Below are 26,323 nucleotides of genomic sequence, written 5' to 3' on the forward strand. Positions count from 1 at the left end.
TATATACACTCTACATACTATATACACTCTACATACTATATACACTCCATACTATATACACTCTACATACTATATACATTTACATACTATATACACTCTACATACTATATACACTCACATACTATATACATTTACATACTATATACACTGGGACATACTATATACACTCTACATACTATATACATTTACATACTATATACACTCTACATACTATATACACTCTACATACTATATACACTCTACATACTATATACACTCTACATACTATATACACTCTACATACTATATACACTCTACATACTATATACACTCTACATACTATATACATTTACATACTATATACACTCTACATACTATATACACTCTACATACTATATACATTTACATACTATATACACTCTACATACTATATACATCTACATACTATATACACTCTACATACTATATACACTCTACATACTATATACACTCTACATACTATATCCCCATACTATATACACTCTACATACTATATACATTTACATACTATATAATTTACATACTATATACACTCTACATACTATGTTCTACATACTATATACACTCTACATACTATATACACTCTACATACTATATACACTCTCCCCAGACCTGACTGCCCTTAACCAACACAAAAACATCCTATGGCGTTCTGCATTAGCATCGAACAGCCCCCGTGATATGCAGCTGTTCAGGGAAGCTAGAAACCATTATACACAGGCAGTTAGAAAAGCCAAGGCTAGCTTTTTCAAGCAGAAATGTGCTTCCTGCAACACTAACTCCAAAAAGTTCTGGGACACTGTAAAGTCCATGGAGAATAAGAACACCTCCTCCCAGCTGCCCACTGCACTGAAGATAGGAAACACTGTCACCACTGATAAATCCACCATAATTGAGAATTTCAAAAGCATTTTTCTACGGCTGGCCATGCCTTCCACCTGGCTACTCCTACCCCGGTCAACAGCACTGCACCCCCAACAGCAACACCTTCTATCCTACCTATCTATCCTATATCTATCCTACCGTGCCTTTCTAAGGTCTTCGAAAGCCAAGTCAACAAACAGATTACCGACCATTTCAAATCTCACCATACCTTCACTGCTATGCAATCTGGTTTCAGAGCTGGTCATGGGTGCACCTCAGCCACGCTCAAGGTCCTAAACGATATCTTAACCGCCATCGATAAGAAACATTACTGTGCAGCCGTATTCATTGATCTGGCCAAGGCTTTTGACTCTGTCAATCACCACATCCTCATCGGCAGACTCGACAGCCTTGGTTTCTCAAATGATTGCCTCGCCTGGTTCACCAACTACTTCTCTGATAGAGTTCAGTGTGTCAAATCGGAGGGTCTGCTGTCCGGACCTCTGGCAGTCTCTATGGGGGTGCCACAGGGTTCAATTCTTGGACCGACTCTCTTCTCTGTATACATCAATGAGGTCGCTCTTGCTGCTGGTGAGTCTCTGATCCACCTCTACGCAGACAACACCATTCTGTATACTTCCGCCCTTCTTTGGACACTGTGTTAACAACCCTCCAGGCAAGCTTCAATGCCATACAACTCTCCTTCCGTGGCCTCCAATTGCTCTTAAATACAAGTAAAACTAAATGCATGCTATTCAACCGATCGCTACCTGCACGTACCCGCCTGTCCAACATCACTACTCTGGACGGCTCTGACTTAGAATACGTGGACAACTACAAATACTTAGGTGTCTGGTTAGACTGTAAACTCTCCTTCCAGACCCATATCAAACATCTCCAATCCAAAGTTAAATCTAGAATTGGCTTCCTATTTCGCAACAAAGCATCCTTCACTCATGCTGCCAAATATACCCTTGTGAAACTGACCATCCTACCAATCCTCGACTTTGGCGATGTCATTTACAAAATAGCCTCCAATACCCTACTCAACAAATTGGATGCAGTCTATCACAGTGCAATCCGTTTTGTCACCAAAGCCCCATATACTACCCACCATTGCGACCTGTACGCTCTCGTTGGCTGGCCCTCGCTTCATACTCGTCGCCAAACCCACTGGCTCCATGTCATCTACAAGACCCTGCTAGGTAAAGTCCCCCTTATCTCAGCTCGCTGGTCACCATAGCATCTCCCACCTGTAGCACACGCTCCAGCAGGTATATCTCTCTAGTCACCCCCAAAACCAATTCTTTCTTTGGCCGCCTCTCCTTCCAGTTCTCTGCTGCCAACGACTGGAACAAACTACAAAAATCTCTGAAACTGGAAACACTTATCTCCCTCACTAGCTTTAAGCACCAACTGTCAGAGCAGCTCACAGATTACTGCACCTGTACATAGCCCACCTATAATTTAGCCCAAACAACTACCTCTTTCCCAACTGTATTTAATTTTAATTCATTTATTTATTTTGCTCCTTTGCACCCCATTATTTTTATTTCTACTTTGCACATTCTTCCATTGCAAAACTACCATTCCAGTGTTTTACTTGCTATATTGTATTTACTTTGCCACCATGGCCTTTTTTGCCTTTACCTCCCTTTTCACCTCATTTGCTCACATTGTATATAGACTTGTTTATACTGTATTATTGACTGTATGTTTGTTTTACTCCATGTGTAACTCTGTGTCGTTGTATCTGTCGAACTGCTTTGCTTTATCTTGGCCAGGTCGCAATTGTAAATGAGAACTTGTTCTCAACTTGCCTACCTGGTTAAATAAAGATAAAATAAAATACATACTATATACATTTACATACTATATACACTCTACATACTATATACACTCTACATACTATATACATTTACATACTATATACACTCTACATACTATATACATTTACATACTATATACACTCTACATACTATATACACTCTACATACTATATACACTCTACATACTATATACACTCTACATACTATATACACTCTACATACTATATACACTCTACATACTATATACACTCTACATACTATATACACTCTACATACTATATACACTCTACATACTATATACACTCTACATACTATATACACTCTACATACTATATACATTTACATACTATATACACTCTACATACTATATACACTCTACATACTATATACACTCTACATACTATATACACTCTACATACTATATACACTCTACATACTATATACACTCTACATACTATATACACTCTACATACTATATACACTCTACATACTATATACACTCTACATACTATATACACTCTACATACTATATACACTCTACATACTATATACACTCTACATACTATATACACTCTACATACTATATACACTCTACATACTATATACATTTACATACTATATACACTCTACATACTATATACACTCTACATACTATATACACTCTACATACTATATACATTTACATACTATATACACTCTACATACTATATACACTCTACATACTATATACACTCTACATACTATATACACTCTACATACTATATACATTTACATACTATATACACTCTACATACTATATACACTCTACATACTATATACATTTTACATACTATATACACTCTACATACTATATACATTTACATACTATATACACTCTACATACTATATACATTTTACATACTATGTACACTCTACATACTATATACATTTACATACTATGTACACTCTACATACTATATATTCATTTACATACTATATACACTCTACATACTATATACACTCTACATACATTTACATACTATATACACTACATACTATATACACTCTACATACTATATACACTCTACATACTATATACACTCTACATACTATATACATTTACATACTATATACACTCTACATACTATATACACTCTACATACTATATACACTCTACATACTATATACACTCTACATACTATATACATTTACATACTATATACACTCTACATACTATATACACTTTACATACTATATACACTCTACATACTATATACACTCTACATACTATATACACTCTACATACTATATACATTTACATACTATATACATTTACATACTATATACATTTACATACTATATACATTTACATACTATATACACTCTACATACTATATACATTTACATACTATGTACACTCTACATACTATATACACTCTACATACTATATACACTCTACATACTATATATTCATTTACATACTATATACACTCTACATACTATATACATTTACATACTATATACACTACATACTATATACACTCTACATACTATATACACTCTACATACTATATACACTCTACATACTATATACATTTACATACTATATACACTCTACATACTATATACACTCTACATACTATATACATCTACATACTATATACACTCTACATACTATATACATTTACATACTATATACACTCTACATACTATATATTCATTTACATACTATATACACTCTACATACTATATACATTTACATACTATATACACTCTACATACTATATACACTCTACATACTATATACACTCTACATACTATATACACTCTACATACTATATACACTCTACATACTATATACACTCTACATACATTTACATACTATATACACTACATACTATATACACTCTACATACTATATACACTCTACATACTATATACACTCTACATACTATATACATTTACATACTATATACACTCTACATACTATATATTCATTTACATACTATATACACTCTACATACATTTACATACTATATACACTCTACATACTATATACACTCTACATACTATATACACTCTACATACTATATACATTTTACATACTATATACACTCTACATACTATATACACTCTACATACTATATACATTTACATACTATATACACTCTACATACTATATACATTTACATACTATATACACTCTACATACTATATACATTTACATACTATATACACTCTACATACTATATACATTTACATACTATATACACTCTACATACTATATACACTCTACATACTATATACATTTACATACTATATACATCTACATACTATATACACTCTACATACTATACATACTATATACACTCTACATACTATATACATTTTACATACTATATACACTCTACACACTATATACATTTACATACTATATACACTACATACTATATACACTCTACATACTATATACATTTTACATACTATATACATTGTACATACTATATACACTCTACATACTATATACACTCTACATACTATATACATTTTACATACTATATACACTCTACATACTATATACATTTTACATACTATATACACTCTACATACTATATACACTCTACATACTATATGCAGTCTACATACTATATACACTCTACATACTCTATACATTTTACATACTATATACACTCTACATACTATACACACTACATACTATATACACTGCTCAAAAAAATTAAGGGAACACTAAAATAACACATCCTAGATCTGAATGAATGAAATATTTTTATTTAATACTTTTTTCTTTACATGGTTGAATGTGCTGACAACAAAATCACACAAAATCAATGGAAATCAAATTTATCAACCCATGGAGGTCTGGATTTAGAGTCACACTCAAAATTAAAGTGGAAAACTACACTACAGGCTGATCCAACTTTGATGTAATGTCCTTAAAACAAGTCAAAATGAGGCTCAGTTGTGTGTGTGGCCTCCACGTGCCTGTATGACCTCCCTACAACGCCTGGGCATGCTCCTGATGAGGTGGCAGATGGTCTCCTGAGGGATCTCCTCCCAGACCTGGACTAAAGCATCCACCAACTCCTGGAGAGTCTGTGGTGCACCGTGGCGTGGTGGATAGAGCGAGACATGATGTCCCAGATGTGCTCAATTGGATTCAGGTCTGGGGAACGGGCGGGCCAGTCCATAGCATCAATGCCTTCCTCTTGCAGGAACTGCTGACACACTCCAGCCACATGAGGTCTAGCATTGTCTTGCATTAGGAGGAACCCAGGGCCAACCGCACCAGCATATGGTCTCACAAGGGGTCTGAGGATCTCATCTCGGTACCTAATGGCAGTCAGGCTACCTCTGGCGAGCACATGGAGGGCTGTGCGGCCTCCCAAAGAAATGCCACCCCACACCATGACTGACCCACCGCCAAACCGGTCATGCTGGAGAATGTTGCAGGCAGCAGAACGTTCTCCACGGCGTCTCCAGACTGTCACGTCTGTCACATGTGCTCAGTGTGAACCTGCTTTCATCTGTGAAGAGCACAGGGCGCCAGTGGCGAATTTGCCAATCTTGGTGTTCTCTGGCAAATGCCAAACGTCCTGCACGGTGTTGGGCTGTAAGCACAACCCCCACCTGTGGACGTCGGGCCCTCATACCACCCTCATGGAGTCTGTTTCTGACCATTTGAGCAGACACATGCACATTAGTGGCCTGCTGGAGGTCATTTTGCAGGGCTCTGGCAGTGCTCCTCCTGCTCCTCGCACAAAGGCGGAGGTAGCGGTCCTGCTGCTGGGTTGTTGCCCTCCTACGGCCTCCTCCACGTCTCCTGATGTACTGGCCTGTCTCCTGGTAGCGCCTCCATGCTCTGGACACTACGCTGACAGACACAGCAAACCTTCTTGCCACAGCTCGCATTGATGTGCCATCCTGGATGAGCTGCACTACCTGAGCCACTTGTGTGGGTTGTAGACTCTGTCTCATGCTACGACTAGAGTGAAAGCACAGCCAGCATTCAAAAGTGACCTAAACATCAGGAAGCATAGGAACTGAGAAGTGGTCTGTGGTCCCCACCTGCAGAACCACTCCTTTATTGGGGGTGTCTTGCTAATTGCCTATAATTTCCACCTGTTGTCTGTTCCATTTGCACAACAGCATGTGAAATGTATTGTCAATCAGTGTTGCTTCCTAAGTGGACAGTTTGATTTCACAGAAGTGCGATTGACTTGGAGTTACATTGTGTTGTTTAAGTGTTCCCTTTATTTTTTTGAGCAGTGTACATTTTACAGACACAGTCTATTTTTACAATAGTTATCTTTTGTTTGATTTTAAACCCCCCTTCAGCTCCATTCAACCCCTCCCATCTATCTATAGAAGATAGGATCTAGCCTCAGCTACAGTGTAGACTGGTCCCACTAGAGGAGAAGAAGATAGGGATCTAGCCTCAGCTACAGTGTAGACTGGTCCCACTAGAGGAGAAGAAGATAGGATCTAGCCTCAGCTACAGTGTAGACTGGTCCCACTAGAGGAGAAGAAGATAGGATCTAGCCTCAGCTACAGTGTAGACTGGTCCCACTAGAGGAGAAGAAGATAGGATCTAGCTACAGTGTAGACTGGTCCCACTAGAGGAGAAGAAGATAGGATCTAGCCTCAGCTACAGTGTAGACTGGTCCCACTAGAGGAGAAGAAGATAGGATCTAGCCTCAGCTACAGTGTAGACTGGTCCCACTAGAGGAGAAGAAGATAGGATCTAGCCTCAGCTACAGTGTAGACTGGTCCCACTAGAGGAGAAGAAGATAGGATCTAGCCTCAGCTACAGTGTAGACTGGTCCCACTAGAGGAGAAGAAGATAGGATCTAGCCTCAGCTACAGTGTAGACTGGTCCCACTAGAGGAGAAGAAGATAAGGATCTAGCCTCAGCTACAGTGTAGACTGGTCCCACTAGAGGAGAAGAAGATAGGATCTAGCCTCAGCTACAGTGTAGACTGGTCCCACTAGAGGAGAAGAAGATAGGATCTAGCTACAGTGTAGACTGGTCCCACTAGAGGAGAAGAAGATAGGATCTAGCCTCAGCTACAGTGTAGACTGGTCCCACTAGAGGAGAAGAAGATAGGATCTAGCCTCAGCTACAGTGTAGACTGGTCCCACTAGAGGAGAAGAAGATAGGATCTAGCCTCAGCTACAGTGTAGACTGGTCCCACTAGAGGAGAAGAAGATAGGATCTAGCCTCAGCTACAGTGTAGACTGGTCCCACTAGAGGAGAAGAAGATAGGATCTAGCCTCAGCTACAGTGTAGACTGGTCCCACTAGAGGAGAAGAAGATAGGATCTAGCCTCAGCTACAGTGTAGACTGGTCCCACTAGAGGAGAAGAAGATAGGATCTAGCCTCAGCTACAGTGTAGACTGGTCCCACTAGAGGAGAAGAAGATAGGATCTAGCCTCAGCTACAGTGTAGACTGGTCCCACTAGAGGAGAAGAAGAGATGGAGTGTATGGTAAATACAGTGTATGTCATGTATTTAATGTTCAGTTAATGAAGTGACCCTTTATCAGTTTATCCTCCCTTCTTCTCCCATCTGCCTCTCCTCTCCCCTACTCCTCCCCTGTACTCATCCTCTCATCTCCTCTCCTCTCCCCTACTCCTCCCCTGTACTCATCCTCTCATCTCCTCTCCTCTCCCCTACTCCTCCCCTGTACTCATCCTCTCATCTCCCCTCCCTTCTCTTCTTCTCTCCCCCTACTCCTCCCCCTCTCCTCCCCTCTTCTCCTCTCCCTCTCCCCTACTCCTCCCCTGTACTCATCCTCTCATCTCCCCTCCCTTCTCCTCTTCTCTCCCCCTACTCCTCCCTGTACTCATCCTCTCATCTCCTCTTCTCTCCCCCTACTCCTCCCTGTACTCATCCTCTCATCTCCTCTTCTCTCCCCCTGCTCCTCCCCCTCTCCTCCCCTCTTCTCCCATCTGTCTCTCCTCTCCCCTACTCCTCCCCTGTACTCATCCTCTCATCTCCCCTCCCTTCTCCTCTTCTCTCCCCCTACTCCTCCCCCTCTCCTCCCCTCTTCTCCCATCTGCCTCTCCTCTCCCCTACTCCTCCCTGTACTCATCCTCTCATCTCCCCTCCCTTCTCCTCTTCTCTCCCCCTACTCCTCCCCTCTCCTCCCCTCTTCTCCCATCTGCCTCTCCTCTCCCCTACTCCTCCCTGTACTCATCCTCTCATCTCCTCTTCTCTCCCCCTACTCCTCCCCTCTCCTCCCCTCTTCTCCCATCCGCCTCTCCTCTCCCCTCCTCTCCCCTACTCCTCCCTCTTCTCTTTTCCTCCGCTTCTCTCCTTTCCTCTCCCCTCCTCCCATCTCCTCCTCTCCCCTTCCTACTCCTCTCCTCTTCTCTCTTCATTTCCTCTTCCCCTCCTTTTCTATCATCTTCTCTCCTTCCCTCTCATCCCCGCCTCTCCTCTCCCCTCTTCCCCCACTCTTCTCCTCCTCCCCTCTCATCCCCTACTCCTCTCCCCTCATTCCTTCCCTACTCCTTCTCCTTCCCTACTCCGCTCCCCTCTGTCCTATGCTACTTCTCTTCTCCTCCTCTCAAATCAAATCAAATCAAATTTATTTATATAGCCCTTCGTACATCAGCTGATATCTCAAAGTGCTGTACAAAAACCCAGCCTAAAACCCCAAACAGCAAGCAATGCAGGTGTAGAAGCACGGTGGCTAGGAAAAACTCCCTAGAAAGGCCAAAACCTAGGAAGAAACCTAGAGAGGAACCAGGCTATGTGGGGTGGCCAGTCCTTCTGGCTGTGCCTGGTGGAGATTATAACAGAACATGGCCAAGATGTTCAAATGTTCATAAATGACCAGCATGGTCAAATAATAATAAGGCAGAACAGTTGAAACTGGAGCAGCAGCACGGCCAGGTGGACTGGGGACAGCAAGGAGTCATCATGTCAGGTAGTCCTGGGGCATGGTCCTAGAGCTCAGGTCCTCCGAGAGAGAGAAAGAAAGAGAGAGAGAGAGAGAGAGAGAGAGAGAGAGAGAAAGAGAGAATTAGAGAACGCACACTTAGATTCACACAGGACACCGAATAGGACAGGAGAGGTACTCCAGATATAACAAACTGACCCTAGCCCCCGACACATTAACTACTGCAGCATAAATACTGGAGGCTGAGACAGGAGGGGTCAGGAGACACTGTGGCCCCATCCAAGGACACCCCCAGACAGGGCCAAAGAGGAAGGATATAACCCCACCCACTTTGCCAAAGCACAGCCCCCACACCACTAGAGGGATATCTTCAACCACCAACTTACCATCCTGAGACAAGGCTGAGTATAGCCCACAAAGAACTCCGCCATGGCACAACCCAAGGGGGGGCGCCATCCCAGACAGGATGACCACATCAGTGAGTCAACCCACTCAGGTGACGCACCCCTTCCAGGGACGGCAAGAGAGAGCCCCAGTAAGCCAGTGACTCAGCCCCTGTAATAGATCCTCCCGTCCTCTCATCTCTTCCTATAGATATTCCTGCTGGCGGTGTGGCATTGGGAGTTCTACATGTTGCCTCTCTGTCTGGTTCTGCTCATCACATGGAACTATCTTCAGATTGCATCTGGACGGGCCAACCAGGACCTGGTCAGTACAGCGCCTCACTCCAAACAGCCATGTTTAATCCTATTCCCCTACAACCATTACCACTATCTCCTAGATTCTACAACTACTACCACTATCTCCTAGATTCTAGAACTATTACCACTATCTCCTAGATTCTAGAACTACTACCACTATCTCCTAGATTCTACAACTACTACCACTATCTCCTAGATTCTACAACGATTACCACTATCCCCTAGATTCGACAACTATTACCACTATCCCCTAGATTCTACAACTATTACCACTATCTCCTAGATTCTACAACTATTACCACTATCTCCTAGATTCTACAACTACTACCACTATCTCCTAGATTCTACAACTACTACCACTATCTCCTAGATTCTACTACAACTATACAACTACTACCACTATCTCCTAGATTCTAGAACTATTACCACTATCTCCTAGATTCTAGAACTACTACCACTATCTCCTAGATTCTACAACGATTACCACTATCCCCTAGATTCGACAACTATTACCACTATCCCCTAGATTCTACAACTATTACCACTATCTCCTAGATTCTACAACTATTACCACTATCTCCTAGATTCTAGAACTACTACCACTATCTCCTAGATTCTACAACTATTACCACTATCCCCTAGATTCTACAACTACCACTATCTCCTAGATTCTACAACTACCACTATCTCCTAGATTCTACAACTACCACTATCTCCTAGATTCTACAACTACTACCACTATCTCCTAGATTCTACAACTACTACCACTATCTCCTAGATTCTACAACTACTACCACTATCTCCTAGATTCTACAACTATTACCACTATCTCCTAGATTCTACAACTATTACCACTATCTCCTAGATTCTAGAATCATTACCACCATCTCCTAGATTCTACAACTGCTACCACTATCCCCTAGATTCTACAACTACTACCACTATCTCCTAGATTCTACAACTACTACCACTATCTCCTAGATTCTACAACTACTACCACTATCTCCTAGATTCTACAACTATTACCACGATCCCCTAGATTCTACAACTATTACCACTATCCCCTAGATTCTACAGCTACCACTATCTCCTAGATTCTAGAACTACTACCACTATCTCCTAGATTCTAGAACTATTACCACTATCTCCTAGATTCTACAACTACTACCACTATCTCCTAGATTCTACAACTACTACCACTATCTCCTAGATTCTACAACTATTACCACGATCCCCTAGATTCTACAACTATTACCACTATCCCCTAGATTCTACAGCTACCACTATCTCCTAGATTCTACAACTACCACTATCTCCTAGATTCTACAACTACCACTATCTCCTAGATTCTACAACTATTACCACTATCTCCTAGATTCTACAACTATTACCACTATCTCCTAGATTCTACAACTACTACCACTATCTCCTAGATTCTACAACTACTACCACTATCTCCTAGATTCTACAACTATTACCACTATCCCTAGATTCTACAACTATTACCACTATCTCCTAGATTCTACAACTATTACCACTATCTCCTAGATTCTACAACTACTACCACTATCTCCTAGATTCTACAACTACTACCACTATCTCCTAGATTCTACAACTATTACCACTATCCCCTAGATTCTACAGCTACCACTATCTCCTAGATTCTAGAACTGCTACCACTATCCCCTAGATTTGACAACTACCACTATCTCCTAGATTCTACAACTACCACTATCTCCTAGATTCTACAACTACCACTATCTCCTAGATTCTACAACTACTACCACTATCTCCTAGATTCTACAACTATTACCACTATCCCCTAGATTCTACAGCTACCACTATCTCCTAGATTCTAGAACTGCTACCACTATCCCCTAGATTTGACAACTACCACTATCTCCTAGATTCTACAACTACCACTATCTCCTAGATTCTACAACTACCACTATCTCCTAGATTCTACAACTACCACTATCTCCTAGATTCTACAACTATTACCACTATCTCCTAGATTCTACAACTATTACCACTATCTCCTAGATTCTACAACTACTACCACTATCTCCTAGATTCTACAACTACTACCACTATCTCCTAGATTCTACAACTATTACCACTATCTCCTAGATTCTAGAATCATTACCACCATCTCCTAGATTCTACAACTGCTACCACTATCCCCTAGATTCTACAACTACTACCACTATCTCCTAGATTCTACAACTACTACCACTATCTCCTAGATTCTACAACTACTACCACTATCTCCTAGATTCCACAACTACTACCACTATCTCCTAGATTCTACAACTATTTCCACGATCCCCTAGATTCTACAACTATTACCACGATCCCCTAGATTCTACAACTATTACCACTATCCCCTAGATTCTACAACTATTACCACTATCCCCTAGATTCTACAACTACTACCACTATCCCCTAGATTCTACAACTACCACTATCTCCTAGATTCTACAACTATTACCACTATCTCCTAGATTCTACAACTACTACCACTATCTCCTAGATTCTACAACTACTACCACTATCCCCTAGATTCTACAACTATTACCACTATCCCCTAGATTCTACAACTACTACCACTATCTCCTAGATTCTACAACTACTACCACTATCTCCTAGATTCTACAACTACTACCACTATCTCCTAGATTCTACAACTATTACCACTATCTCCTAGATTCTACAACTACTACCACTATCTCCTAGATTCTACAACTATTACCACGATCCCCTAGATTCTACAACTATTACCACTATCTCCTAGATTCTACAACTACTACCACTATCTCCTAGATTCTACAACTATTACCACGATCCCCTAGATTCTACAACTATTACCACTATCCCCTAGATTCTACAGCTACCACTATCTCCTAGATTCTAGAACTACTACCACTATCTCCTAGATTCTAGAACTACTACCACTATCTCCTAGATTCTAGAACTATTACCACTATCTCCTAGATTCTAGAACTACTACCACCATCTCCTAGATTCTAGAACTACTACCACCATCTCCTAGATTCTAGAACTACTACCACTATCTACTAGATTCTACAACTATTACCACTATCTCCTAGATTCTAGAACTACTACCACTATCCCCTATATTTGACAACTACCACTATCTCCTAGATTCTACAACTACCACTATCTCCTAGATTCTACAACTATTACCACTATCTCCTAGATTCTACAACTATTACCACTATCTCCTAGATTCTACAACTACTACCACTATCTCCTAGATTCTACAACTATTACCACGATCCCCTAGATTCTACAACTATTACCACTATCTCCTAGATTCTACAACTACCACTATCTCCTAGATTCTACAACTACTACCACTATCTCCTAGATTCTACAACTACTACCACTATCCCCTAGATTCTAGAACTGCTACCACTATCCCCTAGATTTGACAACTACCACTATCTCCTAGATTCTACAACTACCACTATCTCCTAGATTCTACAACTATTACCACTATCTCCTAGATTCTACAACTATTACCACTATCTCCTAGATTCTACAACTATTACCACTATCTCCTAGATTCTACAACTACTACCACTATCTCCTAGATTCTACAACTACTACCACTATCTCCTAGATTCTACAACTACTACCACTATCCCCTAGATTCTACAACTATTACCACTATCCCCTAGATTCTACAACTACTACCATCTCCTAGATTCTACAACTACTACCACTATCTCCTAGATTCTACAACTATTACCACCACTATCTCCTAGATTCTACAACTACTACCACTATCTCCTAGATTCTACAACTACTATCTCCTAGATTCTAGAACTACTACTAGATAGATCTGGGAGATCCTAGAACTCTAGAATCTACCAGGACCAGATCTATCTAGGGGATAGTGGTACCATAGATAGATTCTACAGCTACCACTATCTCCTAGATTCTAGAACTACTACCACTATCTCCTAGATCTTTTTTCTAACTCTATTACCACTATCTCCTAGATTCTACAACTACTACCACTATCTCCTAGATTCTACAACTACTACCACTATCTCCTAGATTCTACAACTATTACCACTATCTCCTAGATTCTACAACTATTACCAATATCTCCTAGATTCTACAACTACTACCACTATCTCCTAGATTCTACAACTATTACCACGATCCCCTAGATTCTACAACTATTACCACTATCCCCTAGATTCTACAGCTACCACTATCTCCTAGATTCTAGAACTATTACCACTATCCCCTAGATTCTACAACTATTACCACTATCCCCTAGATTCTACAACTACTACCACTATCCCCTAGATTCTACAACTATTACCACTATCCCCTAGATACTACAACTACTACCACTATCTCCTAGATTCTAGAACTACTACCAAAGCCCTCAGCATGATCATGTGTTAGTCAGTGCAGAGGATCAGTCATGTGAGGTCATCTGTTCGCATCCTGACACACTACATGGACCTACTACTACTGTACACCAACCAGTGGAGGCTGCTGAGGGGAGGACAGCTCATAATAATGCCTGGATTAATGTAGTGAACCACAGGTCTGGACATTTCCTATCCTTCACTTTACTAATCTTTTCTTTCTAGGATAATATGGACTTGGGCGATGAAGATGATGAAGATGAAAAGGTAGCATAGTTTCCCATTATGTTTCATAATGACTCATAATACCTGGTTTCTACATAGTAATGACTGATAATGCTGTGGTTCTACATCGCAATGACTGATAATACTGAGTTTCTACATAGTAATGACTGATAATGCTGGGGTTCTACATGGTAATGTCGGATAATGCAGAGTTTCTGCATAGTAATGACTGATAATGCAGAGTTTCTACATAGTAATGGCTAATAATGCTGGGTTTCTACATAGTAATGATTTAATACCTACATAGTATTTTTAGTTGATTAATGACTGATGACCTGGTTTCTACATAGTATGACTCATAATACCTTTTCTACATAGTAATTTTGACTGATAATGCTGGGTTTCTACATAGAAGCTCTGTCTGTCTGACTGTAGAAGCTCTGTCTGTCTGACTGTAGAGAAGCTCTGTCTGTCTGACTGTGGAGGATCTGTCTGTCTGACTGAGAGGATCTGTCTGTCTGACTGTAGAGGTTATGTCTGACTGTAGAGGATCTGTCTGTGACTGTAGAGGATCTGTCTGTCTGACTGTAGAGGATCTGTCTGTCTGACTGTAGAGGATCTGTCTGTCTGACTGTAGAGGATCTGTCTGTCTGACTGTAGAGGATCTGTCTGTCTGACTGTAGAGGATCTGTCTGTCTGACTGTAGAGGATCTGTCTGTCTGACTGTAGAGGATCTGTCTGTCTGACTGTAGAGGTTATGTCTGACTGTAGAGGTTATGTCTGACTGTAGAGGTTCTGTCTGTCTGACTGTAGAGGTTCTGTCTGACTGTAGACGTTCTGTCTGACTGTAGAGGATCTGTCTGTCTGACTGTAGAGGTTCTGTCTGTCTGACTGTAGAGGATCTGTCTGTCTGACTGTAGAGGTTCTGTCTGTCTGACTGTAGAGGTCTGTCTGTCTGACTGTAGAGGTTCTGTCTGTCTGACTGTGGAGGTTCTGTCTGTCTGACTGTCTGACTGTCTGACTGTAGGTTCTGTCTGACTGTGGAGGTTCTGTCTGTCTGACTGTAGAGGTTCTGTCTGTCTGACTGTAGAGGTTCTGTCTGTCTGACTGTAGAGGTTCTGTCTGTCTGACTATAGAGGTTCTGACTGGTCCTTTAATGACTAAAGACGTTCTGTCTGTCAGACATGTAGAACTGACTGGTCCTTTAATGTATCTAAAGACATGTAGAACTGACTGGTCCTTTAATGTATCTAAAGACGAAGAACTGACTGGTCCTTTAATGTATCTAAAGACATGTAGAACTGACTGGTCCTTTAATGTTGGAGGAACTAAAGACGTAGAACTGACTGGTCCTTTAATGTTGGAGGAATCTGAAGACATGTAGAACTGACTGGTCCTTTAATGTTGGAGGAATCTAAAGACATGTAGAACTGACTGGTCCTTTAATGTTGGAGGAACTAAAGACATGTAGAACTGACTGGTCCTTTAATGTTGGAGGAACTAAAGACGTAGAACTGACTGGTCCTTTAATGTATCTCAAGACATGTAGAACTGATTGGTCCTTTAAATAAAGACATTGAACTGAGGTCCTTTAAATCTAAAGACATGAAGAACTGACTGGTCCTTTAATGTATCTAAAGACATGTAGAACTGACTGGTCCTTTAATGTATCTAAAGACATGTAGAACTGACTGGTCCTTTAATGTATCTAAAGACATGTAGAACTGACTGGTCCTTTAATGTATCTAAAGACGTAGAACTGACTGGTCCTTTAATGTATCTAAAGACGAAGAACTGACTGGTCCTTTAATGTATCTAAAGACATGTAGAACTGACTGGTCCTTTAATGTATCTAAAGACATGTAGAACTGACTGGTCCTTTAATGTATCTAAAGACATGTAGAACTGACTGGTCCTTTAATGTATCTAAAGACTTTAATGTATCTAAAGAGAACTGACTGGTCCTTTAATGTATCTAAAGACATGTAGAACTGACTGGTCCTTTAATGTATCTAAAGACATGTAGAACTGACTGGTCCTTTAATGTTGGAGGAATCTAAAGACGTAGAACTGACTGGTCCTTTAATGTTTGAGGAACTAAAGATGTAGAACTGACTGGTCCTTTAATGTATCTAAAGACATGTAGAACTGACTGGTCCTTTAATGTATCTAAAGACGAAGAACTGACTGGTCCTTTAATGTTGGAGGAATCTGAAGACATAGAATTGACTGGTCCTATAATGTATTTAAAGACGAAGACCTGACTGGTCCTTTAATGTATCTAAAGACGTAGAACTGACTGGTCCTTTAATGTATCTAAAGACATGTAGAACTGATTGGTCCTTTAATGTTGGAGGAACTAAAGACGTAGAACTGACTGGTCCTTTAATGTTGGAGGAATCTAAAGACGTAGAACTGACTGGTCCTTTAATGTATCTAAAGACATGTAGAACTGACTGGTCCTTTAATGTATCTAAAGACGTAGAACTGACTGGTCCTTTAATGTTGGAGGAATCTAAAGACATGTAGAACTGACTGGTCCTTTAATGTTGGAGGAATCTGAAGACATAGAATTGACTGGTCCTTTAATGTATCTAAAGACGTAGAACTGACTGGTCCTTTAATGTATCTAAAGACATGTAGAACTGACTGGTCCTTTAATGTATCTAAAGACATGTAGAACTGACTGGTCCTTTAATGTATCTAAAGACATGTAGAACTGACTGGTCCTTTAATGTATCTAAAGACATGTAGAACTGACTGGTCCTTTAATGTATCTAAAGACATGTAGAACTGACTGGTCCTTTAATGTATCTAAAGACATGTAGAACTGACTGGTCCTTTAATGTATCTAAAGACATGTAGAACTGACTGGTCCTTTAATGTATCTAAAGACATGTAGAACTGACTGGTCCTTTAATGTATCTAAAGACATGTAGAACTGACTGGTCCTTTAATGTATCTAAAGACATGTAGAACTGACTGGTCCTTTAATGTATCTAAAGACATGTAGAACTGACTGGTCCTTTAATGTATCTAAAGACATGTAGAACTGACTGGTCCTTTAATGTATCTAAAGACATGTAGAACTGACTGGTCCTTTAATGTATCTAAAGACATGTAGAACTGACTGGTCCTTTAATGTATCTAAAGACATGTAGAACTGACTGGTCCTTTAATGTATCTAAAGACATGTAGAACTGACTGGTCCTTTAATGTATCTAAAGACATGTAGAACTGACTGGTCCTTTAATGTGACTGGTCCTTTAATGGATCTAAAGACATGTAGAACTGACTGGTCCTTTAATGTATCTAAAGACATGTAGAACTGACTGGTCCTTTAATGTATCTAAAGACATGTAGAACTGACTGGTCCTTTAATGTATCTAAAGACATGTAGAACTGACTGGTCCTTTAATGTATCTAAAGACATGTAGAACTGACTGGTCCTTTAATGTATCTAAAGACATGTAGAACTGACTGGTCCTTTAATGTATCTAAAGACATGTAGAACTGACTGGTCCTTTAATGTATCTAAAGACATGTAGAACTGACTGGTCCTTTAATGTATCTAAAGACGTAGAACTGACTGGTCCTTTAATGTATCTAAAGACATGTAGAACTGACTGGTCCTTTAATGTATCTAAAGACATGTAGAACTGACTGGTCCTTTAATGTATCTAAAGACATGTAGAACTGACTGGTCCTTTAATGTATCTAAAGACATGTAGAACTGACTGGTCCTTTAATGTATCTAAAGACTGGTAGAACTGACTGGTCCTTTAATGTATCTAAAGACATGTAGAACTGACTGGTCCTTTAATGTATCTAAAGACATGTAGAACTGACTGGTCCTTTAATGTATCTAAAGACATGTAGAACTGACTGGTCCTTTAATGTATCTAAAGACATGTAGAACTGACTGGTCCTTTAATGTATCTAAAGACATGTAGAACTGACTGGTCCTTTAATGTATCTAAAGACATGTAGAACTGACTGGTCCTTTAATGTATCTAAAGACATGTAGAACTGACTGGTCCTTTAATGTATCTAAAGACATGTAGAACTGACTGGTCCTTTAATGTATCTAAAGACATGTAGAACTGACTGGTCCTTTAATGTATCTAAAGACATGTAGAACTGACTGGTCCTTTAATGTATCTAAAGACATGTAGAACTGACTGGTCCTTTAATGTATCTAAAGACATGTAGAACTGACTGGTCCTTTAATGTATCTAAAGACATGTAGAACTGACTGGTCCTTTAATGTATCTAAAGACATGTAGAACTGACTGGTCCTTTAATGTATCTAAAGACATGTAGAACTGACTGGTCCTTTAATGTATCTAAAGACATGTAGAACTGACTGGTCCTTTAATGTATCTAAAGACATGTAGAACTGACTGGTCCTTTAATGTATCTAAGACATGTAGAACTGACTGGTCCTTTAATGTATCTAAAGACATGTAGAACTGACTGGTCCTTTAATGTATCTAAAGACATGTAGAACTGACTGGTCCTTTAATGTATCTAAAGACATGTAGAACTGACTGGTCCTTTAATGTATCTAAAGACATGTAGAACTGACTGGTCCTTTAATGTATCTAAAGACATGTAGAACTGACTGGTCCTTTAATGTATCTAAAGACATGTAGAACTGACTGGTCCTTTAATGTATCTAAAGACATGTAGAACTGACTGGTCCTTTAATGTATCTAAAGACATGTAGAACTGACTGGTCCTTTAATGTATCTAAAGACATGTAGAACTGACTGGTCCTTTAATGTATCTAAAGACATGTAGAACTGACTGGTCCTTTAATGTATCTAAAGACATGTAGAACTGACTGGTCCTTTAATGTATCTAAAGACATGTAGAACTGACTGGTCCTTTAATGTATCTAAAGACATGTAGAACTGACTGGTCCTTTAATGTATCTAAAGACACTGGTCCTTTAATGTATCTAAAACTGAACTGACTGGTCCTTTAATGTATCTAAAGACATGTAGAACTGACTGGTCCTTTAATGTTTAATGTATCTAAAGACATGTAGAACTGACTGGTCCTTTTAATGTATCTAAAGACATGTAGAACTGACTGGTCCTTTAATGTATCTAAAGACATGTAGAACTGACTGGTCCTTTAATGTATCTAAAGACATGTAGAACTGACTGGTCCTTTAATTTAATGTATCTAAAGACATGTAGAACTGACTGGTCCTTTAATGTATCTTTAGAAATGTATCTAAAGACATGTAGAACTGACTGGTCCTTTAATGTATCTAAAGACATGTAGAACTGACTGGTCCTTTAATGTATCTAAAGACATGTAGAACTGACTGGTCCTTTAATGTATCTAAAGACATGTAGAACTGACTGGTCCTTTAATGTATCTAAAGACATGTAGAACTGACTGGTCCTTTAATGTATCTAAAGACATGTAGTATCTAAAACTGACTGGTCCTTTAATGTATCTAAAGACATGTAGAACTGACTGGTCCTTTAATGTATCTAAAGACATGTAGAACTGACTGGTCCTTTAATGTATCTAAAGACATGTAGAACTGACTGGTCCTTTAATGTATCTAAAGACATGTAGAACTGACTGGTCCTTTAATGTATCTAAAGACATGTAGAACTGACTGGTCCTTTAATGTATCTAAAGACATGTAGAACTGACTGGTCCTTTAATGTATCTAAAGACATGTAGAACTGACTGGTCCTTTAATGTATCTAAAGACATGTAGAACTGACTGGTCCTTTAATGTATCTAAAGACATGTAGAACTGACTGGTCCTTTAATGTATCTAAAGACATGTAGAACTGACTGGTCCTTTAATGTATCTAAAGACATGTAGAACTGACTGGTCCTTTAATGTATCTAAAGACATGTAGAACTGACTGGTCCTTTAATGTATCTAAAGACATGTAGAACTGACTGGTCCTTTAATGTATCTAAAGACATGTAGAACTGACTGGTCCTTTAATGTATCTAAAGACATGTAGAACTGACTGGTCCTTTAATGTATCTAAAGACATGTAGAACTGACTGGTCCTTTAATGTATCTAAAGACATGTAGAACTGACTGGTCCTTTAATGTATCTAAAGACATGTAGAACTGACTGGTCCTTTAATGTATCTAAAGACATGTAGAACTGACTGGTCCTTTAATGTATCTAAAGACTGACTGGTAGAACTGACTGGTCCTTTAATGTATCTAAAGACATGTAGAACTGACTGGTCCTTTAATGTATCTAAAGACATGTAGAACTGACTGGTCCTTTAATGTATCTAAAGACATGTAGAACTGACTGGTCCTTTAATGTATCTAAAGACATGTAGAACTGACTGGTCCTTTAATGTATCTAAAGACATGTAGAACTGACTGGTCCTTTAATGTATCTAAAGACATGTAGAACTGACTGGTCCTTTAATGTATCTAAAGACATGTAGAACTGACTGGTCCTTTAATGTATCTAAAGACATGTAGAACTGACTGGTCCTTTAATGTATCTAAAGACGTAGAACTGACTGGTCCTTTAATGTATCTAAAGACATGTAGAACTGACTGGTCCTTTAATGTATCTAAAGACGTAGAACTGACTGGTCCTTTAATGTATCTAAAGACACGTAGAACTGACTGGTCCTTTAATGTATCTAAAGACATGTAGAACTGACTGGTCCTTTAATGTTGTAGGAATCCGAGAAGAGAGGTTTGATGGAAAAAATTCACATGGTTCAAGAGACCGTCATCACTGTCCAAAACCTGTTGGAGGAAATCGCATGCTTCGGGGAGAGAATTAAGAAGTGAGCATTTTAGTCTGAATTAGACATGTGTTTATTTTAATTGTCCATAAATGTTGATTTGACATGGTGTTCTGGTTTTGACATGTGTTTATTTTAATTGTCCATAAATGTTGATTTGACATGGTGTTCTGTTTTGACATGTGTTTATTTTAATTGTCCATAAATGTTGATGGCAATTTGACATGGTGTTCTGGTTTTGACATGTGTTTATTTTAATTGTCCATAAATGTTGATTCAATATTTTGTTTATATTTTTCTATGTTTCTGCCCATATCTCAAGTTAGGAGGCAGGTAGCCTAGCGGTGAGAGCTTTGGGGTGGTAACAAAAGTTAGGGAGGCAGTTAGCGGTGAGGCTTTGGGGTGGCAGCAGTTAGGGAGGCAGGTAGCCTAGCGGTTAGAGCTTTGGGGTGGTAACAAACTAGTTAGGGAGGCAGGTAGCCTAGCGGTTAGCGCTTTGGGGTGGTAACCCAGCAGTTAGGGAGGCAGGTAGCCTAGCGGTTAGCGCTTTGGGGTGGTAACCCACTAGTTCAAATCAAATCAAATTTTATTTGTCACATACACATGGTTAGCAGATGTTAATGCGAGTGTAGCGAAATGCTTGTGCTTCTAGTTCCGACAATGCAGTAATAACGAACAAGTAATCTAACTAACAATTCCAAAAAACACTGTGTATAAGACAGTAGTTAAGGGGATAAAGAATATATACATAAGGATATATGAATGAGTGATGGTACAGAGCAGCATAGGCAAGATACAGTAGATGATATCGAGTACAGTATATACATATGAGATAAGTATGTAAACCAAGTGGCATAGTTAAAGTGGCTAGTGATACATGTATTACATAAGGATGCAGTCGATGATATAGAGTACAGTATCAACGTATGCATATGAGATGAACAATGTAGGGTAAGTAACATTATATAAGGTAGCATTGTTTAAAGTGGCTAGTGATATATTTACATCATTGGCTGGAGTAGAGTCAGTGTCATTGACAGTGTGTTGGCAGTAGCCACTCAATGTTAGTGGTGGCTGTTTAACAGTCTGATGGCCTTGAGATAGAAGCTGTTTTTCAGTCTCTCGGTCCCAGCTTTGATGCACCTGTACTGACCTCGCCTTCTGGATGACAGCGGGGTGAACAGGCAGTGGCTCGGGTGGTTGATGTCCTTGATGATCTTTATGGCCTTCCTGTAGCATCGGGTGGTGTAGGTGTCCTGGAGGGCAGGTAGTTTGCCCCCGGTGATGCGTTGTGCAGACCTCACTACCCTCTGGAGAGCCTTACGGTTGAGGGCGGTGCAGTTGCCATACCAGGCGGTGATACAGCCCGCAAGGATGCTCTCGATTGTGCATCTGTAGAAGTTTGTGAGTGCTTTTGGTGACAAGCCGAATTTCTTCAGCCTCCTGAGGTTGAAGAGGCGCTGCTGCGCCTTCCTCACGATGCTGTCTGTGTGAGTGGACCAATTCAGTTTGTCTGTGATGTGTATGCCGAGTAGTTAGGGAGGCAGGTAGCCTAGCGGTTAGAGCTTTGGGGTGGTAACCCACTAGTTAGGGAGGCAGGTAGCCTAGCGGTTAGCGCTTTGGGGTGGTAACCCACTAGTTAGGGAGGCAGGTAGCCTAGCGGTTAGAGCTTTGGGGTGGTAACCCAAACCCGAACATCAGAGCCGACAAGGTGAAAAATCTGTCAATATGCCATTGAGCAAGTCACTTAAACCTAATTTGCTCCACTGGTGCTGAACTACTACGGCTGGCCCTTTAAAAAAACATTCCACTGCACCTATCATTCCACTGACCCTGTAAAACACCTATTATACTACCATGACTGACCCTGTAAAACAGCACCTATCATACTACTATGACTGACCCTGTAAAACAACACCTATCATACTACCATGACTGACCCTGTAAAACAGCACCTATCATACCACTATGACTGACCCTGTAAAACAGCACCTATCATACTACTATGACTGACCCTGTAAAACAACACCTATCATACTACTATGACTGACCCTGTAAAACAGCACCTATCATACCACTATGACTGACCCTGTAAAACAGCACCTATCATACTACTATGACTGACCCTGTAAAACAGCACCTATCATACCACTATGACTGACCCTGTAAAACAACACCTATCATACTACCATGACTGACCCTGTAAAACAGCACCTATCATACCACTATGACTGACCCTGTAAAACAACACCTATCATACTACTATGACTGACCCTGTAAAACAGCACCTATCATACTACTATGACTGACCCTGTAAAACAACACCTATCATACTACCATGACTGACCCTGTAAAACAGCACCTATCATACTACCATGACTGACCCTGTAAAACAGCACATTCCACTGCACCTCTCCGCTGTATGTAATTATCTTTGAATATCTTGTAGTCCTCAATATTGTTGTAGTATCCACATATGAATATTTAGTGTTTCTACTCTATATGAATATTTAGTGTTTCTACTCAATATGAATATGTATTGTGTTTCTACTCAATATGAATATGTATTGTGTTTCTACTCAATATGAATATGTATTGTGTTTCTACTCAGTATGAATATGTATTGTGTTTCTACTCAATATGTATTGTGTTTCTACTCAATATGAATATGTATTGTGTTTCTCTCAATATGAATATGTATTGTGTTTCTACTCAATATGAATATATATATGTGTTTCTACTCAATATGAATATATATTGTGTTTCTACTCAATATGAATATATATCAATATGAATATGTATTGTGTTTCTACTCAATATGAATATGTATTGTGTTTCTAGTCAATATGAATATGTATTGTGTTTCTACTCAATATGTATTGTGTTTCTACTCAATATATTGTGTTTCTACTCAATAATATGTATTGTGTTTCTGTGTTTCTATCAATATGTATTGTGTTTCTACTCAATATGAATATGTATTGTGTTTCTACTCAATATGTATTGTGTTTCTACTCAATATATTGTGTTTCTACTCAATATGAATATGTATTGTGTTTCTACTCAATATGAATATGTATTGTGTTTCTACTCAATATGAATATGTATTGTGTTTCTACTCAATATGAATATGTATTGTGTTTCTACTCAATATGAATATGTATTGTGTTTCTACTCAATATGAATATGTATTGTGTTTCTAGTCAATATGAATATGTATTGTGTTTCTACTCAATATGAATATGTATTGTGTTTCTACTCAATATGTATTGTGTTTCTACTCAATATGTATTGTGTTTCTAGTCAATATGAATATGTATTGTGTTTCTAGTCAATATGAATATCAATATGAATATGTATTGTGTTTCTACTCAATATGTATTGTGTTTCTACTCAGTATGAATATGTATTGTGTTTCTACTCAATATGTATTGTGTTTCTACTCAGTATGAATATGTATTGTGTTTCTACTCAGTATGAATATGTATTGTGTTTCTACTCAGTATGAATATGTATTGTGTTTCTACTCAATATGTATTGTGTTTCTACTCAGTATGAATATGTATTGTGTTTCTACTCAGTATGAATATGTATTGTGTTTCTACTCAGTATGAATATGTATTGTGTTTCTACTCAATATGTATTGTGTTTCTACTCAGTATGAATATGTATTGTGTTTCTACTCAATATGAATATGTATTGTGTTTCTACTCAATATTGTGTTTCTACTCAATATGAATATATTGTGTTTCTACTCAATATGAATATGTATTGTGTTTTCTATTGTGTCAATATGAATATGTATTGTGTTTCTACTCAATATGAATATGTATTGTGTTTCTACTCAATATGAATATGTATTGTGTTTCTACTCAATATGAATATGTATTGTGTTTCTACTCAATATGAATATGTATTGTGTTTCTACTCAATATGTATTGTGTTTCTACTCAATATGTATTGTGTTTCTACTCAATATGAGTATGTATTGTGTTTCTACTCAATATGAATATGTATTGTGTTTCTACTCAATATGAATGTGTATTGTGTTCTCTTCATCAGCACCTTTAACTGGTCAGTACCGTTCCTCTCCAACCTTGCCTTCCTTATCCTGGTGACAGTAACAGTTGTGACATACTTCATCCCTGTACGATATATCCTTCTAGTATGGGGTAAGTGCATGTTTTCTTTTGTTAAGATATCTAGAACTATTGTCAGTTTTCCATGTCAATTGATTCTATGAGGTCAGCATATCAAATACACCAAAACAATACAGTATCATACATGCCGTGCTGATATGCTGTAAAGTAAGTACACATGTATTGACAACTTGTTCCTTTTCTTTTATTATTTAATTATAGCTGCATCAGATCCACCCAGATTACTGGTTTATACAGACTGTTTTATTTTGCTTCTCCTGAATGTCTGTTTTCAGGAATTAATAAATTCACCAAGAAATTACGGGCCCCGTACGCCATCGACAACAATGAGGTGTTTGATTTCCTGAGGAGAGTTCCTTCAGATGTTCACAAGGTACGTGTCTATAGAAGGTTAAAGGGCAATTCCACCACTTTTCAACAGATAACACAGTGATTTAGGAAGAC

At 39.0% G+C, this 26,323-nt stretch overlaps 1 protein-coding gene across 5 annotated transcripts in view; it reads left to right on the top strand.

Annotated features, from left to right (window-relative positions):
* Positions 1 to 26,323, top strand: part of mctp2b (multiple C2 domains, transmembrane 2b) — a 91,936-nt gene that overhangs the window by 62,408 nt on the left and 3,205 nt on the right. For all 5 annotated transcript variants that reach the window (XM_042317103.1, XM_042317102.1, XM_042317105.1 and 2 more), the window contains 5 exons: positions 10,211 to 10,324; positions 14,955 to 14,996; positions 21,652 to 21,761; positions 25,782 to 25,891; positions 26,155 to 26,252. In XM_042317103.1, the coding sequence (XP_042173037.1) occupies positions 10,211 to 10,324; positions 14,955 to 14,996; positions 21,652 to 21,761; positions 25,782 to 25,891; positions 26,155 to 26,252 (474 nt within the window). The remainder of the gene's footprint in view (positions 1 to 10,210; positions 10,325 to 14,954; positions 14,997 to 21,651; positions 21,762 to 25,781; positions 25,892 to 26,154; positions 26,253 to 26,323) is intronic.

This window comes from Oncorhynchus tshawytscha, unplaced genomic scaffold (assembly GCF_018296145.1).
Source record: "Oncorhynchus tshawytscha isolate Ot180627B unplaced genomic scaffold, Otsh_v2.0 Un_contig_1501_pilon_pilon, whole genome shotgun sequence".
Lineage (NCBI taxonomy): Eukaryota > Metazoa > Chordata > Actinopteri > Salmoniformes > Salmonidae > Oncorhynchus > Oncorhynchus tshawytscha.